Source organism: Alligator mississippiensis, chromosome 1, assembly GCF_030867095.1.
Source record: "Alligator mississippiensis isolate rAllMis1 chromosome 1, rAllMis1, whole genome shotgun sequence".
Lineage (NCBI taxonomy): Eukaryota > Metazoa > Chordata > Crocodylia > Alligatoridae > Alligator > Alligator mississippiensis.
This window is the reverse complement of record NC_081824.1, coordinates 160,721,690-160,741,100: the sequence shown is the minus strand read 5'-3', so window position 1 is coordinate 160,741,100 and position 19,411 is coordinate 160,721,690. Positions and strand designations below refer to the sequence as shown.

Sequence of the window (19,411 nt, the reverse complement as noted above, 5' to 3'; positions counted from 1 at the left end):
TAAACATTCAGATCAGAACGTCCTGCCAGGGCCTGGCCATGCCTCGCTTAGCTCTGACCTGTGGAAGCAAAGGGAGGGGTGCTCTAGCACTGCCCCAGGCTTCTAGCCTGAGCCACTCCAGGCATGTCTCTGCATTTCAGGGATGTCTGTCTGGGTTACAAACTGATTTAGCCTAGCTAGGTTAGACTAACCTGCAAAGATTGAATCAAGTCAGGCTCAGGCCTGAATGTCTGTCCCTAGCCCCAGTGTTTTTGTAGGTCTGTCCCTAGCCCCAGTGTTCCCTGCCAGCCCAGGAGCAGGCATGGGGGAAGGGAACCTGCCCACTGCCACTGATGTCTCTAGTTGAACCTGGTTCCACATGCAACCTGGCTGAAGCCAGACAAGAGTAGCTCTGAAGCTCCCCACCCCTGCCCCAGGATCAACTGAGGACAGCAGCAATGGCTGGTGGGGGAGGGGGAAAATGAGCAGGGAGAGGTGGGAAGGGGAGGAAATGTACCACTGAGAATAGAAGAGAAGAGAGGGGAGAGAAGATTCTTACCTTCTTCAGGGACTTAAAAAAGGTTCCTGTTGCTGCTCCTGAAGCATGTTCCAGTAGGCTGGAAGCCAGGGTACAGGCACCCCTACAGCACAGATTGCTACTCCTGTACCACCGCCCCTTTCCAAAATCCTGTATACACCCATACTTAGATGTGAAAAAAATAGTACAAAGACACTGAATGCAAATCCATTTTTTCTTAACTATATGTACTAGCTACTACTGAAGGAAAGATAATAGGTGTTAGATCTCCAACTCCCTGTCAGAATTGTATGTCTGATACTTGGCATTGTTTAAAAGACAAAAAAAATGTCTTTCAGCAAACCAGCTAATTTCTTATTGAATTAATTAGCCATAAGTAGAGCCAATTTTGGGGAGGAGGGAAGAGAAGAAAAAACCCTCTGCACTCTTCTGTACCATGGAAACAAGAAAATGTTTGTTAATCCAAAAGTACCTTTAAAACACATCCAATGAGACTGTCTAATTTCACAGTAAAGCAACACGCCAGAGGATCAGAAATATAGCCAAAGCCTGGGTTTGCCTATAGATATGAATGCATTTTGTTCTTTGTTTCTGTCTCAGGAGCATAACTAGATCTCCAGCTTCACTGTACTCTAACATCACTCTAAATATGTAAAGAAGCCCTAAGATCTCCTAAAAATTGAATTTTTCTCCTCAGGCAACTTTTAAAGTGGTGTCTGCAGGATACTAGAAAAATTGAAAATATTATTACAGTGTTTACTAGTCACAACTACTGTAGTTGAGATTACACAATAGTTTCCATTATAAAAGGAAGGATTTTACCCCAACATTTCCAAAATTTCTTCTCTAAACATAGGAAGTTCTGTACCTGGCCTTTAAACAAAAAATCCACTGACCGTTTTTTTAATTATGTGTATGTCCACACACACACACACAGAGTGCACATTCATTACCCAGTTTAATAATAGTATAACTTGACTTTTTGTCAGAAGAAAGAACTCAACTGCTGAAGCTCAGAGCCCCGAAGTTGGCCCATATATTAAAATGGGTCTAGGCATCAGGCTCCAGCAGAGTAATTCATGAACTCAGATTAAGTGCCTAAATTTCCTATGCAGTGGATGTGAACATTTAGGCATAGGCATAAGTAACAAGTTAATAAACCCTAGGCAAAAAAGCCTCCAGAGTGTAGGGTGGTGGTGGGAGTAAACATAGTGTCCCTGCATGGGGCTGCTGCAGCCCAGATTGGGGAAAAAACCTGCTGCTGTCCCCTTTAAGTCAGCACCCGAGGCTGATGCTGTGCTCACCTACCCCTGCTTATGCCACTGCACTTACCTGACTAAGAATGAGATTCACAACAGCTAAAATGATGAATGGGCAGAGGTTCTGATTTGGTCAGGGAGAAAATGCTGAAGAGTTGGGTCTGTTTGGAATCCTGCCTCTGCCCTTTGGCACCTAACTAAAGATCAGAGTTAAACAACTATGATATGAGAGCGAGTCACAGCCTAAATGTTGATGCCTAAATCAGCCCTTGGGTACAGGATTGGTGATACCCGCATTTTATGTAGCAGCTAGCTAAATGGGAAACCTGGACTCCAACCCAGTGTAGAAGAAAATGCAAAAATAACCCAGTAATGAGGGCACTCTTTAGGGAGGGGCAGTCCTGGATTCCAGTCCCTGGTGCCAACACTGTTTATGTAATTCATGTAATGGTTCTTTAATGCCAAAATACATAAACAGTCTTTGGGGCTGTCACGGCGGGGTCCTACAAGAGGGCTGTGATCTCCTTAAGGCCCCCTCTCCGTGCCTATTTGGCCCAAGGGCACCCTCTATTCTTGCCCGCCACGTCTTTGATCTCAGGTTAAGCTGGGAGGCTGCCTTACGTCTCCTAGGCACGGTTAGCTGGGACCTCCGTCCCCGTGTTCACCCAGACCCACCAGGGGTCTCCCTGTACACTGGGTGCGTTCCAGACACCCTAGCCTTATGGGCTATGCGTGGCTCCTACCAACCCCTAATACCACGCCCCAAGCCTCGCAGATGTACTGGACATTGGACTGTCAAAATACCTGCCCGCTCTCCCAGGCCTCTTCTGTAATCTAGCCCACTCTCGGGCTTCTTGTCTACGACACTGCCCCTCGCTGGGACTCTTCCTCTAATCCTGCCCTCTCTTTAGGGCTCCTGGTGCCCACTCTGGGCCTTCTCTCAAATATACAGCCCCTCTCTGGGGTCTCGGTGCCCTTTCTGGGCCTCCTCTAAAAGTGTCATCCTGCTCAGGGACCCTTGCCCACTTTGGGACTCTATGTCAAGCCTCCAGTTTCAGGCCCACCGCGTGGCTTCCCCTTTGCTGGACGCTGTACCGCTATCCCCTTTTCTTGAGGTCCACTGCAGCACCCTGCCCTTCTCTTGGGTTTTCTGCCGTGCTAGCCTGTTACCGGGCTCATCATGCCCGTCCTGGGCTTCTCACATAGTGCCCCCTCTCGGGCTTCTCTCATAGTGCCCCCTCTCGGGCTTCTCTCATAGTGCCCCCTCTCGGGCTTCTCTCATAGTGCCCCCTCTCGGGCTTGCTACGCCCACACTAGAGCTTCTCAAACAGCCCCTCTCTGGGGCTGGGGTCTAAGCACCCCGTAAGCTGCGTCCTCACTGGCACCAGGGTCCACACATCGCTGTGGATTCCCTCGAGTACGCTGCGCCCTCAGTGGCGCTAGACTGCACCCTCCCAGGCGCTAGGGCCCCACACCCTGTGGGCCCCTATGAGGCCTCCTCCAGCCCCTTATAGCCTCACCCAAACTACCAGTTTAATACAAACACTAAAGCAAACACAAGCCTCCAGGCTATAACTTAAGGCTGCCTGGCTGTAACAACATCATTGCTCCAGCCTCTAGAGCTCTCACAAGCTACACTTGCAATCTGGATTCTCCCTATATCCTAGCCAAGAGAACTCCTACCTCTCCAGCCTGGCTTTAGCCCTGGGCTTTATAAGGGCCAGGCCCTGCCTCCTACGGGCAGCTGACTCTCCTTAGTTGCCCCAGCAACCCACAGCTGTACTCCCTAATCACCACTAGGGCTCCTTATACACTGCCAGAGCTTTTCCTCTGGCAGTTTTCCCCTCTCCAGGAGTGGGGCAGCAAGGTGCCCCACGACAGGGGCCAAAAACCAAGGTCTGCCTTTTCCCAGGTAAATACCCTCACCACAGGCCTGCAGTGTTATTTGCTGTCCTTGTGGCCTCATGACTCTTGTCTTCTTTTCTGCTGTGGTCCAGCTTCAATAGAAGGAACAGAGGGCACCCCCATCCCATGCCCCCTCTAGCTGAATAGGGCCTAGAACCCAGAGCTCCCACTTTCCTCAGTAAGTACTTTAACCATTTCACTATTATATAAAAGATGGGCCACTATGGCAACAACTCTATTGCCTCCTCAGCCAGGTTTCTGAATGGAAATCACTATGCCTATTGTACCTGGAATTGAGTTCAATGCTCTTAGGGTCTGTTAGACCTACTTAGAGCAGGCCTATCATATGTTTCCCCTCCTCCAGGTGATTAGGATTCATTAACTAGGTGTCTTTGCACCTAAGTGGCCTTAGGCAGGGGATGAATGCCAGGACACTCAGCTCAACAAAGACAGTGACGGATCTGGGCATAACTTCAGGTGCATAAAAACTTTTCTGATGAGAACTTGAGATACTAACTGCCTCTCTGGCATTCAGACAGTTAGGCAGAATAATGGTATATTCCTCACTTGGATTTGGCCATAATTTCCATTTAAACTTCACTCTCAAAGAAGAACATTTGAAAAATATGAAGAAAACTGCAAAAACTATTCTAGAGCCCCAATGCAAAGGACTTGAGCACATATATCACATTAAGCATATTAGTCCCATTTAATGGAACTCCTTAAAGTTACACAGGTACTTGAGTGTGTTGTACTTAAGGACACCAGTGGTTTAAAATATCAACAGTGATCAGCAAGCCTATACTTAGGCTCCCCATGTTGCTAATACTGATGACATTAGCCATAGTATTTTTTTATTTCCCTAGTGTACACAAGACCCACATGAACTATTTCAGTTCAGAACTGATGTAAATTGATGTGAATTACACATTGGTGTGAGACCCACTATGTAAGTATGTAAATCTAAAAGAATCCAGAAGGAATCTATGTTGGTATAATACATGTGATGTGTGCCATCACAAGATGTCAGTTATACTAATCTAGGCTACCTCTAGACTGCGAGTTATCTCCTGTGACTTTATCAAGAGTCTTGAGCTATTTAGTATTTTCCTTAAAGCTCCATCGCTTGGGCTTACTGCCGTGCACTGGAAGTTCAGCTTTCATTTAAAAATATAGCCCTCACAAGTTCAGAGAAAAACTGGAAAATGTGACTTGAATGTGAAATTCAAAATTCAAAAACAAATAAAAAGAGTACCAAGCTTATTATTTGTAACTAAATATTTTAAGCCAATCTAAATATGTTTAATGCCCCCAGTTGGTAATGCTTTGCATTTGACTTTATATGTACTAAATCCTATTGTATCAGAAATTACGAAAAAGTATTAACCTGAAAAGTGCAAGTGGGCAGGTGGGTTTCTTAAGGATTGATTACATATTGTAATTGTAAACAAACTATTAGAAAGCAATTGATTAACCAATGGAACAACTTAGCAGCCCCTGAAGTCTGCTAATCAAGAGTGGATGCCATTCTGAAAGATGCATCTTTTAGTCCAACACAAGTTATTGGACTCCAATAACAAAAGTAACTGGGAAAAATCCCATGGTTTTGTAGAATAGATGATCTAATAGTCCCATTTGCCTTAAAAATCTATTAATTACATGTTATAAACTTACATTGTTTCAGAGCATCTTTCTTGTGTCAAAAAGACTGATGATTACATGACATTCTCATATTGATATAGGGATGTTCAGCATTTTCTCTTCTATACTTTTACACAATTGCTGAAATCCCAAGAGGGGATTTTCTTAGCAGTTCTACTTTAGGTGTTCTCAGGCTCACAACATAACATTTGTTTTCAGTTTCTTGTGACATCAGCCTCAAAATGTTAAAGCTTAGAAATATTTGACATCTTATGTCCAATTGGTAAAAAAAAAATCTAAGAGCACAGAAAAGAAAAACAGACTGAATTAAGTAGGAAAAAGGGGGAAAGGAACAGAGAGATATAAAGCCAAAGGCGATAGAGACATTTAGGAGACAGAGGGCATGTCTACACTTGCAGTTACTGCACAGTAAGCATTTTTTTTAGGCCGGTGTCTACACGTGCAACCATTAAAGCGCAGTAATGCGCTGACTTTATACTAAAGTTAGTCCCAAGTTAGTCCACACACATGTTACAGCACATTAAGGCATCTACATGTGCGTTGCTATTCAGTAATTAATTGGGCATAAGTCACCATAGTTACTGCACAGTACGAGCATGCATGTAAAGATGTGTGCCTGTACTGCACAGTAATTTTCAGTTACTGAGCAGTAATCTAAAACACTGCGCAGTAAATGTGCATGTGTAGATGTGCTCAATGAGAGCACAAAGTCAGAGTAGAATAGGCTAAAAATAAAGAAAAACAAACCTTTTTAAATAACACTGAAAAAAAAGTGGGGGCACTGTGGCAGGGCACCTTTGGTGCCTGCCAATTTAAGGGTAGAAAACAGGCAGCAGCCAGGTGCCTGATGAGGGCAGCTATTTTGGAACCAGGGATATAAGCTGGGCTGCAGTTTGCTGCAGGAGGAAAGAGGTAACATCAGGCTGAGAGGCTGCTCTGGGAATATCAGGAGGTAAGGGCAGGGGCTATGGGGTGGAGGTGACCCTTTGTCCTGGGTAAGATGTAAAACTGTACCCTGCTGGGAGTGGGTGGCTTGGTGGAGCTCCTAGTGACGTGGGAGCCCCCAGGAAATGCCAGGCCAGTTACCTCCTTGATGAAGGTGGGTTGGGGCACCTTATAACCCCAGCCCCACATGTTGTTCTAATGAGCAGGGGGAGCCCAAGCTCATTAAGGAGCCCTGAGGCAGAGCTCAGGCCAGAAGAGGGACCTGGCAGCAGGGGAAAAGCCTGGGGGCGATGACTAGAGAGACCCTGGGAAAGAGAGAGGTGATGAGTAATGAGACTCAGTGAGAGGGGTGACGACTAGAGTGGCCCCATGAGTGTGGGCGAGTGAGGAGGCCCAGTGGAGGAACAGTGGCCTGGCGAGGGGCCAGGAGCGAAGTAGGCCAGCAGCTGTAGAATTGCTCAGTCAGTGCTCGAGTAAGGGTAGCGGGAGACACCCAAAAGACTGCGCCAGGGCTGACCAAGGCATGGAGAGCTAAGCCCAAAACCGGGTGAGGCCGGGTGGGATGAGTGTGGCCCAGGAGAGAGGGCAGTATGGAAGAGGCTGGGTGAGAGCCAGTGGAGTGAGTGGGGACCCTGGTGAGAGAGGGGTGGTGTGTGAGTGGCCCTCTGGGGCTGTAGGGTAGTGCTACAACTGTGCCCAGTTTGCTTCAGCCATAGGCCGGAGAGGGAACCCACACAGAGCAACATCTGTGAGGCATGGGACCCATCGAGGGGAGGTCGGAGTGGGTATTAAGGCCCTTGTCAGCAGGGCAAAATAATGGGTAGCCTTCCGCCTTAGTAACAACATTCATATTTTTCCATCAAGGCATGATAGGATAGCTGGCAGAGACCCAACAAAGATGCCACCCTGTTACAGGCACAAATACAGAAATGCATAACATTAAGAACAAGACTAAGACTAGAGAATATGAGCCTGATCATGCAAACACTTATTCATATGGATAGAACCTTGCATATGTGTAGTTTAATTAGTGGGTCTACTTGTGTGAATAAAGTTATGTGCATGCCCATTATTAATTCTCTCTCTCACTGTGTACATCTCTAAAACATTTAATAAGGCACTGAAACTCAGATGAAGAAAAATTTAAAATAATAAGACCCAAGAGAAACCCTACCCATGAAACCTTGTGGAAGCCTGCAACAAGAAGTTCTAGGAATACCCTAAAGGCTAATTACTTGACAATACAATGGATGTTATTGTTCTGTCAGAACCACAATATATAAACTGCTATTTCTATGTTATGCTTTAGAGCACTGGTTAACTGGCAGAAATGAAAACCAAGAAAAGTGGCTAATGATTTCAGATGGTCCCACTTTGAGGATCCTGACAGACCTCTAAACAGGAGCCTGCCGGTCTGAAATAGCAGTTAGGAAGGAATGTCAACTGCTCTTATTCAGTTAATTGCAGGGTTGCTTCTGAAACCTAATGAGGCTAGTTCCTTCACCACTGTATCAGCCAATCATTTTTAAAAGAGAACTAATACTTATTACCTCATAAGGCTGTCAGGAAGACTTCTTAAATAGGTGGGAATTTCAGAAATGATTAATTACAAGTTAGGCATCCCCTCTCTATTGATTTTTCCATAAGAGTGAGATATGCCCAACTCACTCAGGAACAAGTCTATCTACTAATATGCAATCCATTTCCATATCGGAACATCTCAAAATCTTCAGTATACTTACCCTTATGATACCCTTCTGGGGCAGGGAAATATTACTATCTCCATTTTATGAACAGAGAAATTTATAGAGGAACCATAATTTGTCTAGGATCAAACAGGATATTTTGCAACATATGCAAGATCTTGATTAAAAAAACCCTCAACAAAAGGGGTTGTGTTTCTTTAATGTTATATAATTAAAATTTAAATAAATTATAAATTAATTATCTTAAAAGTACTGAAAAACACCTGAACATTAAAAGCATTACCCAAACAAACCACTACAAACTCTGGAAATCCAACAGCAGGCACCCTCAGTGCAAAGTGGTGCAAAACCATAGTATCCATTCATGGATGCCTAAGGAGCATAAGAAACAGCCAGTATCTCTTTAGCTGGACAATAAACTCTTTCATCTCCATTTTTTTTCTAACCAACAGTACATTTAAGTAGATAGGGTACAGGTGCAGAAGTTGAGGCCTGAGTTCTGTTACCAGATCTGCCTGGGACCATTTGGCAATTAGTTCAACTTCACTGTGCCTCGGTCTCCCAATTCATAGAGTAGGAATAATGATACAACTCAAAAGCACTTTTACTTAAAAAACTAAATATGAATGATCATAATTTTAAATATGGAACACAGTAATAGTTTGAGACTGAATTATAACTTGCTCTATCTCCATCTGAGCCAGAAGTCTACCAACAAAGAGTTGAACACCAGTATCTGGTCTGCCAAAAAAGCCAAGGAAAGCACATCACAATACTCTGTGCTCTACACTGGCAAATTCTTATTATTATTCTTGATCCTTACATATAAAATTCTATGAGGCTAAGTCAGAGTCAATTTACTTCAAAGTCACCTCTCAGTGCAAGTCACCAAGGTAGCTGCATTCATCAGGGCTACTTTGGCTGACACTTTGATTCTAATTTGTTGAAGGCTCTCAGTTATGGAATGTGTTACCATTAGAAATCAGGATGAACAAAAAATCTTACTGCTATGTTATTCGATGCAATATTTTTTTAGTATTCCCCTGAAATTTTTGCAATGAAGTGGCCCTAGCCGGGATTCTTATCCAGGATGCCACAGCACCCTGAGGTGCCAAGAGATCTTTTCAAGGGTGCCCCCAAGTGCAAGAAGATAAGCAAGGTGTGAGGAGATAAGCAGTTAAGTGCAGGCTCAGGGTGGTCCCTGCCTGGCTCCTCAGCAAGGAGGAGAAATGATGTTTTTGGAATGGGATGCCACTCAATTCACAGAAATTATGGATCTGTGGCTCAAGGTTTGGACTCTTAAGTTATGGCAAGACCCATCAGCGAGCCATGGTAGAGATCATCCTCAAATTGAAGGATTGTCAATGACAAGTTGTGTTCTTGAAAAGAAACCCTAAATTTAACAATGCTGTTATAAAGACCATAAAGCTTAACGTATGTAAGAAAAACATTTTGAATTGAGGTAATTATTGTTTCGTAACTTCCTTCAGATGCCTAAGCCTTATAATACTGAGTGCTTTAGGAATGTCTGCAATGTCAGCCTCAAACTTTTCCTCACAGCTCTCCACAAGTGTTTCTGGACAACTGCACTACCTCATGATTTCTCATCCCCGTTAAGCACCTGCACATGACATTGGTCACTAATGAGCTGACTGGACAGCTAACATTTGGAGCCTACAAATGAGCAGCACTGGACACTGGTACAGGTCTCTGTGGCAAGAAGGAAAAGCGGGAGTAGTAGACATCTGTCCGTCTTACAAGACAATAGGATTGTGGCAAGTGAGGCATCAGCCTGCTTTACCACATCGTGGGTGAGGCCACAGAGCCCAGTTCCTGACTGATGCTCCCTTCCGAACTTGTCACACGTGAAGTTCATGTGGAACAATCCTGAGTGTGCTGCAGGCTCCTTTCCGCACCATGCAATGTTTGAGAAAGATTATGTGAAGAAAAGCAAAGTGGTGACAACAGTGCAGCATGTGCTTCCCTCATCTTTGGATGCCCTGACATGAGCTGCTGGTCCAAATGTATTGCCCAATTCACCAGTCTTGTGTGTGGTAATTCCCGGAGATGGAGGAGGGAGCTAATGACATACTGCCCGAGTCCCCAGGCAGTGTTGCCAAGTCTGAAATATGAAATTATTGTATTGGAAGCTCAATATTACCAGAGTTTTTCAGCAAGTATTGTACACTGAAAAATCATCCCAATGAGTACGCAAGTAGGTAGGCAAATAAGTCTTCTCATTTACTTTATGTTGCTCACTATAAGCAGTGTGTGAATTAATGGGGAGCTGGGGGGGAGAAGGGCTGAGCACCCCCCCCCTCCCATGAGAGGGGAGAACCCCTGTAAGATTTGAAAAATCATAAGGGGGGGTGGGGTGGGGAGAGAGTCCCTGATCCAGATTGCTCCTTCACCTAGGTGGACTTGTTAATCAATGAACCAGTTTAATTTTTTTTTTTTTTTTTGCAGACACCCCAAGAGCCAAAGTATCATTCAACCCCTGACTAATACCACTAATATATAGATAGGTAGGTAGATACCTCTATCTATCTATCTATAGTGATGTTTCACAAATGTTAGGGTCAGAAGGGACCTCAATAGAACATCGAGTCCGACCCCCTGCATAGGCAGGAAAGAGTGCTGGGTCTAGATGACCCCTGCTAGATACTCATCTAACCTCCTCTTGAAGACCCCCAGGGTAGGGGAGAGCACCACCTCCCTTGGGAGCCCGTTCCAGACCTTGGCCACTCGAACTGTGAAGTTCTTCCTAATGTCCAGTCTAAATTTGCTCTCTGCTAGCTTGTGGCCATTGTTTCTTGTAACCCCCGGGGGCGCCTTGGTGAATAAATACTCACCAATACCCTTCTGTGCCCCCATGATGAACTTATAGGCAGCCACAAGGTCGCCTCTCAACCTTCTCTTGCAGAGGCTGAAAAGATCCAGTTTCTCTAGTCTCTCCTCGTAGGGCTTGGTCTGCAGGCCCTTAAGCGTAGAGCGGCCCTTCTCTGAACCCTCTCCAGGTTATCCGCATCCCTCATTTTAATCACAGAAAAATGTGGATTTGGGGTTTCTTTTTTTTAACCGAAAATTGGGAATTTTTTTTAATCAGAGAAAATCAAGATCCCCATTAATCCTACAAAGGCTGCAATGGAAAGTATTGTATAAATGTGATAACCCCAGCACACCTAGCAACCCTGTCCTCAGGGACCTGCGCCACACACATGGGATACTACAGCATAACAGGCCTAAATAAGGGCGCCTCCGGCCACAGCGCGCGCCTTTATCAGCGCCCGGCCCCGCCCCTCGCGGGCGCTGACGTAGCAACGGCTCCGTTGGGGGTTGGACAGGGCCGGGCAGCCCTGGCGTGGGGGAGGGGCCGGAGCCCCTCGAGCCCCTGGCCCCCGCTCGGCTCTGGAGGCCGCGCAGCCCCGCCTCGCTCCCTGAACGCGGGGGCGGGACTGGCCCGGGCAACGCCGCCCCTGCCCACCGCCCTCACGCGCATGCGCAGAGCGAGCGCGGCCGCGCGCAAGGCAGCGTCCGCTGGGGAGCAGGGGGAAAAAAATGGGCGCGCGTGTGCTTATTCCGGAGGGGACAGGGCCCTCGGGCGCCGTTGGGGCCCCTCTGGGGCCCCTCCGGCGGGTGGAGGTGGGGCCGGGGCCGTGCCGGGCTCTTACCCGCGGTGGCTCCCTCCTTCTCTTCCGCCATGGCCGCCCCTAACTGTCGCCATGGCAGCGCAGAGGCGCGCCCGGCCGAGGGGGAGGCCTGCGCACGCCCCCAGGCGGGGGGCAGTTCAACCGTCTCCCCCTCCCCAACGGCGGTTCCGTCCCGCGGGCCGGGCGCGGCCTGGTGAGCCTGCGCCGCCGCCGGGGACCGACCTCCGGATTCCACCCCCAGCGCAGTTGGAGCTAACTGCGGGGATGACGGCCATGCCCCTCCCCCGGGATCTCCCCTGGCCGCGCCACCCGCCCTCCGGTTGGGGAGAGAGAAACCGCGCTCCTTGCAAGCTGGGCCGCGGCAGACACCAGGGTGTAGTCGCAGCTCACAGACTAACCCTACTCGATGTATATGTATACGTGCATGCACCTGCATATAGATGTTCAGCTAAACAGGCCTCGCATGATATGTGTGTGCTGGTGTATACGCATGCACACATGCATAACTTAAGGCCTGTTCAATGGTAGGTGATAGGCAGTCTGTAATGGATGCGCATCCAATGTGTTCAGGGGTTCCCAGGGCCTGTTCCATATAGATAGAGATATGCAGATATAGATATATCTATAGATAGATAGCTCTATATCAATACTTCGTGTATATGTGTGTGTGTGTATATATGATCTAGATATATGTGTGTGTGTCTAAATAAATATCAATGTGTATATATAAATATATCTATATGTGTATAAATACAAACATACATTTATATATAGATAAATGTAGATGTAGATATATATCGATAGTTATATGTTATAATCTATAGATATATAAATGTATGTGTATATCTTTATAGATATATATCAATATGCGTGTGTATAATATATCTTATAGATACCTATATAGATAGATAGGTATACACACACACATAAAATGTGTGCTAGAGAGAGGGAGAGCGCATGGTTTCCCCAGCTGTAACTTACTTCATCACATGTGGTACAAGTCTTGTGTAGACTAGTTACAGTCCAGTTCAGGACCTACCTTGGCCTCTAAAGCAAGCCACTGCTTACAGATGCTGATGTATCTCAGATTCTACCCTGCGCTCTGCCTACCTTAAGGGAATACAGGACAAGATACAAAAGTTAGAACGTGGCAAGTTATTTTCCATGGAGAAGTTTCAGGTGCCTAGCTGCATTCTGATTCTGAATCCCAAACCCAGGGATTCAGCTGTTGCCATCATTTTACTGTGCTGATTTAAATATCAGCAATGCCACCATAATAATAATAAAAATCAGCCTGCTCTTTGCAAACACTACTATACCCTCCTGCCATATATTGTCTGTTTGAAGGCTGAATGGAAGAGAAAAGGAGTACTATAAAACATCCTATTTTATATTATAAAGTGTTTTGTTTTGAACATGATAGTTTTTTGCCACCAGTTAAAGAAATCCACATGTATGCGAGAAACTTTTTGTTCTTGAAAAGACACCAAACTATAGCTAAAACATTAAGTACACCTGATGCGATTCCAGCAGAGGTCTACAAAAGGTGGTCACAGCCTCACGAAGAAACAAACCAAGATCTGCAGTATGTGGGCACAGGAGGTAGTCCCTCAAAAATTCAAGGATGCCTCCATCATTTACCTGTACAAGAGGAAGGGAAATCGTCAACTCTGACAACCGCAAGGGAATCTCCCTCCTCTCAACTGCTGTCAAGATTCTTGTGAGAATCCTCAACCCGCTGACTGACCATTTAAACAACCTGAGAGTCGACGTGGCTTCAGAAAATGATGAGGAACCACTGACACGGTGTTTATAGTCTGGCAAAGCTTCAAGAAAAGTGCCAAGAACAGAACATCTACCTTCTCACATTAATCGACCTAGCCAAAGCCTTTGACACAGTGAACCGTGAAGGCCTCTGGGAAATCATGAGGTACAGATGCCCTGGAAAATTCATCAGTATGGTTCGACAGTTCAACAATGGCATGATGGCGCACACATCCTTGTGAATGCTCTGACCCCTTTCCATTCACAAATGGCGTCAAGCAGGGCTGTGTGTGCACGCCTACCCTTTTCAGCATGGTATTCTATGTAATGCTGTTGGATGCCTTGCAAGATGATGACCTTGGTATGGGGATCAGGTACTGTTTCAACTGAGACATCTTCAACCTACGCAGACTCCAAGTGAACTCCAAAGTCCAGATAGCCACGCTTTGTGACTTCCTCTTTGATGTTGACTGTGCATTATGCGCAGGCTCACAGGCTGACATGCAGCGGTCCATGGACCTATTCTTATCAGCCTGCGACAACTTCTGACTCACTATCGACACGAAGGAGACCGAAGTGATATTTCAGCGTTTTCCTGGCACAATACCCCAGGAACAACACGTCTCAGTTAAAGGCCACAACTGTCAATGATCAACAAGTTTGCCTATCTAGGCAGTATGCTCTCCTGTGCTGTCCACATCAAAAATAAAGTCAACGCAAGGCTAGCAAAAGCCAGCGTGGCTTTCGGCAGACTCCGTAAATCGGTCTGGGACCACAGAGGCATTGGCATGTCAACGAAACAAGTTTTACAAAGCCATCATTCTCCTGACCCTCCATTATGCCTGCAAAAGCTGGACTATCTACCAGTGTCATGCCAAGAAACTAAACCGCTTCCACCTGTGCTGCCTGTGAAAGGTACTAAAGATCAAGTGGCAAGACAAGATTCCAGACACTGAGGTGCTCAGAAGATCAGCTCTCCCCAGTATCCACAACCTCCTGAAACTGGGACAGCTAAGATAGGCCGGCCATCTTTTAAGAATCCCCAACACTTGGCTGCTGAAGAAAATCTTTTACGATGAAATGTCAAATGGAGTACGCTTTTGCGGTGCACCAAAGAAGCGGTACAGGGACACCCTAAAGGTCTGTCCCTAAAGAGTTTCAGCATTGACCCTCTTCCCCCCCCGTCCGCTGGATGCGGTCACCTTTGCTTGTGAAGGACAAACAACTAAATGCGTCCATTGGCATTCAAGGGAAATCCCTACTTTAATTTTGACTGTAAATTTCGCAGACATGTTTGCCATCCATGGTTTTTCAGGCTCAAAAGCAGCTGTGAAAGTTGAGAAATACAAAGATAATGGAATCAAATTGAGCTACATTGAGAGTATTATGTTTGTTATTTCAGAGTGTTAAACGTTTCAGTCAAGGGTTTGATGAAATGCAACTGTTCCAATATTTCACCTATTATGACATTTCTTAGACCCTTGTTGGTCTAGCCAACTATACTACTTTGTGTGATGTTTAAATGCAGCAAAGCAGAAGTGGCTACTTCTCTCAACAGACACGTACAGTTATGCAGCAAAATAACAGAACATTCAGAACAGGACCTCTGCTTAGTAAAACAAATTACTTTTTTTGTAGCCTTTGATACTTACAGGAAGGAGCAGCAGTTCAGTGATGTCCCTTATGCCAATTTTTCTCATTTTCCATGTTATCAAACATGGCACAGAAGAAAAAAGGTATGAGAAACTTCAAAGAATACATCACTAGTCTATCAGGACAACATTGTATACTCTGAACAAAATACTACATCCTTTTGAATGATTATGAATCATTTGGAAGCACTTAGGTGAGCTGACCTAAACTTCAGGAGAGTGTGAACCTGCTCCTGTTGAAGCTGTTGAGGGATGTGGGTTGGGGACAGTGGCTAAATAGAGGAAAGAAGGGAACTTAGAAGAAGAGTTCCAAGCAGTACATCTTTACCTCAGTCAAACCTTGTTTCATCTTAATTATAGAGGTCTTACCATTGAAGTGAAAACCTACTCTCAGTCAAGTTTCTGTTGTGGGTCAGTTATGTTTGAAACTAAGGAACAGAAAGAATTCTATTTCAAAACTAACAGCAGGACATTCCCATTGCCTTCTTTCATAGTCCCAGTTGTAGACTTTCACTCACCATTACTCATCTTTACCTGGAATTGGTATTGACGATTTTATTTTCCCCTGGTCATCTCATTAAAAGGGACAAGTCCCTTAGAACTCCTGAACAAATTGGATGTGCTTTTATTATGGGGTGCTTACCACATTAGTCTAAATATGCCTTGCATAATCCTATTCTACGCTTTATTTAGGGTCTTATATCCAAACCACAATCATTATATGTGAAATCTTGTATTGTTATAAACAACAATTGCTTGTCACTGCTGTTTATCAGGGGTTTCAGACCTCACAGTAGCCAAAGACAGCAGGAGTAGCTGAGACTGCTTTTTATGCCTTGATGTCAAACCAGCAAGCCAGTGATTTCACAGAGGCTTCTACCTTGTGCTTCTTAGCAGGTTAAGGGCTTTAAGTTTGTTCTCCCTCTCAGGCCTGTTTTCTCGCTTTAAAGCATAGGCTGCAGAACTGACATGTAAAAGCAAATTGTTGAAACCCATTTTAATTCATATTCCTGTTTGCAATGGCTGAGTTGAGGTTTCACTCATGGTCAAATTAGGTCATTTACACTGCAGATCTTAGTCCGGTCCTGAGATTCCATGGGCACTGGTTCTGCTTTCTGCTTTCTTTAATATAGCTGCAAATTCTTTTGTCACTTACAGTTCTTTTTAGCTCAACAACAGTATTTAGTCCCCTTCTGTGAGCAGAATCTCAACCACTTGGGTGAAAGACATGGTAAAAGCAGAGTGCTTTTGCCTGCATCCCTTGTTCCAGCCTATAGTTCCTTCTGCTTATGAGTAGCTTGCAGCCAAATATCGGCACCTGTTTCTCCCTAATCTTCAAGGCTTCAGTGTCTTGGCCAAGTACAGGAGCACAATACAATGCTGGATTTGTTTTAAAAAAACAGCTAGTTTTCTTTCTTTTTTTTAAATTTAATTTCCTGGCAATGTATGTTGAATAATCTCACATAGAAAAATTGTAGATTGAATGTTGGGCCTAAACTCTATGGTGAGGGTGTCCTTTTTAACTTAATGCACAGACATCTCATCCCAGGGTATGAGTGGGCTGAAACAGCTAATCATGTTTTGGCACAGATGCATATAAAAGGAAACCCAGAACAATTAATTCAACAGCTTGGAATGTCAGCTGCTATATGCAAGATCTTTAAAAGAACTCTTCTGAAAAGAATGTACCCTTTCAAGCTTGTATTCTCCCTTCCCCCCCGTCCTTTTTAAAAATGTCAGAAATTATCTTAGAAGAAAATGTGAAAGGAAATGTTATAAGAGAAAAAAATTACATTAGTGAATTCAATGTGCATATCAAAGTTGATCAGAACAACACCCTTAACGCTGTCCACATTTTCCCAAGTGATTGCATTATATATTGTCCTTAGAGGCTTCCACTGACTTGGGCCCTGTTATACACAACCTGCCTAGGTGATACTTTCCATTAATATCATATTTTGAAAGTTGAACAAATTATTCCTTACTTCTCCCGTACTAGTAGGAGTAAATATAGTACGTATCAGTGTTCCAAAAAATTATCAGTCTTTGAATACAGAACTTCCTTCTGTTGGAAAAAGTTGCAATACAAGAAACGTATAGTTAAAAGAGAGGGGAAAATCAATTCTATTAATTCTCTAGATAAAAAAATGAATATGTGTATTGAGATAAGCTAATAAAAATAAAGTATTTCTGCTGCATGCAGAAGTATCTACCTAGATACAAAACCTACCTGGATCCCCAGTGAGACCAGATATATATTAGAAATGACAGCCAGCTGGCATATTTAAGCATGTGTATTGTAATTAAAGGCTATAGTTTGCTCTCACACTCTGCCCCACTAAAATACCAAAATGAATGATAAAAGGAAAAACTACACACAGCACTTCACAAACTGAATGCACTGAGTTCCTGCAACATCCTCCATTCCAGGAAGACAAGCGAGCGATCACTTATAGCTTTGTCAAGGGAACACCATATAACCCCTGACAAATACTTGAGATGCAATGGAAGCAGAACTCAGCCTTGTGAACCTAGGAAGGATTGGCAACATAAGGAAATTCATAAAATGGATTGTTTCAAAATATGTGGAAGATTCACTATCATATTTCAAAGTAACCAGCAGTAGCATGGAATATCTTAGCAGTAGTCAACCCGCCCAGGTGCAGCTACCACTGACTTTGATGAATGACTAACTTACTGGCACCCTTCTCCATGTTCTTTTTCACTGCTCTTACATGCATACTGTCCATTGATTACCTTATGTCCTTCAGATGGAAGAGTGAGGATGTGGGAGAAGCCTTGCTTTCCCTTGGAATATCAGAACAAGCCTTTACCACCATCATACTCACATCTGACTCATGCTGCTTTATTCTAGAGATGAATTCACAAATAGCTTCAATATTTAGTAGTAATACAAAATTAGAAGGCTGCAAATCTAGATCTTTTCCCCTTTATAATGTGCAAGTAAAGGGAAGGAATAGGCAAAAAAGATCACAAACAACTTGTTTTTGGTAATGACCTTAAAAAAAGCCATTTGTCTCCTTCATAAAACAAGTGGAGACCAAAGCTAGAAACAACAACTTCTGTTTAAGGAGTCATCCCATTCATAGAAATAGTAGTTATAGGAGCACTGACAGCATTCAGTACCATCACCAGACACCAAATGGGACACAACCCTGCCTTAACAATACATGTAAAACTTGTCAATACATCTCCACTGTCATTACAGTCAACCTTTCTCCCACAAAAGATCCTACATATTTCTATCACAGAATATGGTGCACCTCATCCAATATAACAAATACCCTCATGGAAAATATGTAAGTGAAACTAAACACAATGCACCAGAATGAACTCTCACAAAATATATAAAAGGCAGAGACATGCTAATACTGGTAGGAGGATACTTTTCACAGAACAGCTACTTCCTTTCTGAGCTCAAAGCATGTTCAGAAGATGGACCTGGAAACAGAAATGTATAGCCTCACTGGACACTAAAACATGAACTAAATGCAGACAGTGGATTTATCACAACATACCTACTATCTGCTAATCTCTCTACACACCACAGTGAATGGAGCGATGTTGCTCTTTTTTAATTATGTTACCTATTCTACTGCACTACTCTTCTTTCGTAGCCACTCCTGATGTCTCTTTGCTCCTATTTTACAGCCTTCCTCCATTCCTTTAAGAATCTTTTCATTTATGTATGTAGGAATAGATATACTTTTGTTCAAACTGCTATTTAGCTCAAGCTGTGTCTGCTTCTCTCCCAGACCTAAGGAAGCGTAATCTGTGCCCAAAAGCTTGCTTAACATTTCTCCCAACTCCCAGATAAATAAAATACATCATCAAAGCGCCTTACCATTTTTTGTATCTCTGACCCTTGCAGTTATTGGATGATAAAGAAGATCAAGGAACTCTTAGCAGTGTTCGATGAGTACAATTTACTACTTACCCATAAGGCACTATGCATAGAGGGTGTGCTGTGCATTAGGTAGCGTGCAATATCTCAGTTTCTCTGGTGTGCACCTCTCTGATGACAGATATCGTTATTTTCATTCTTCCCTGGGTGAAACATATTGTCATGCTACTTTTGGACTAAATCCTTAATTTGCAATCCCCCATTCACCAACTGTAATGACACAGCAGGCCCCACTATGTTTGGTCCTCATAATACCTTTTTCCTTTGGAACCAATGACTGATTAAAGTGATTCAATAAAAGTTTCTACAAAACAAATGATTGCTTATTTACATATATAAGGAAGCAGAAAAAAGGACAAAACAACAAAACCTCTACCTCTGGGTCTTTATCCAAGATTTATTTCTTTTTGCAAGTTTTAGATAAAT

The 19,411-nt window shown here is 44.1% G+C and overlaps 1 protein-coding gene across 2 annotated transcripts in view; it reads right to left on the bottom strand.

The window, feature by feature from the left end:
- The window catches only part of EFCAB2 (EF-hand calcium binding domain 2), a 52,838-nt gene extending 40,946 nt beyond the window's left edge, over positions 1–11,892 (bottom strand). Inside the window, exon 1 of one of the 2 annotated variants that reach the window (XM_019500638.2) lies at positions 11,666–11,892. Coding sequence is in view for 1 of the 2 variants with exons in the window: in XM_006273130.4 (XP_006273192.3) it covers positions 11,666–11,696 (31 nt within the window). In the remaining variant the exon portion in view is untranslated. The remainder of the gene's footprint in view (positions 1–11,665) is intronic. The other variant, XM_006273130.4, reaches the window with a different exon arrangement.
- Positions 11,893–19,411: the final 7,519 nt, after the last annotated feature.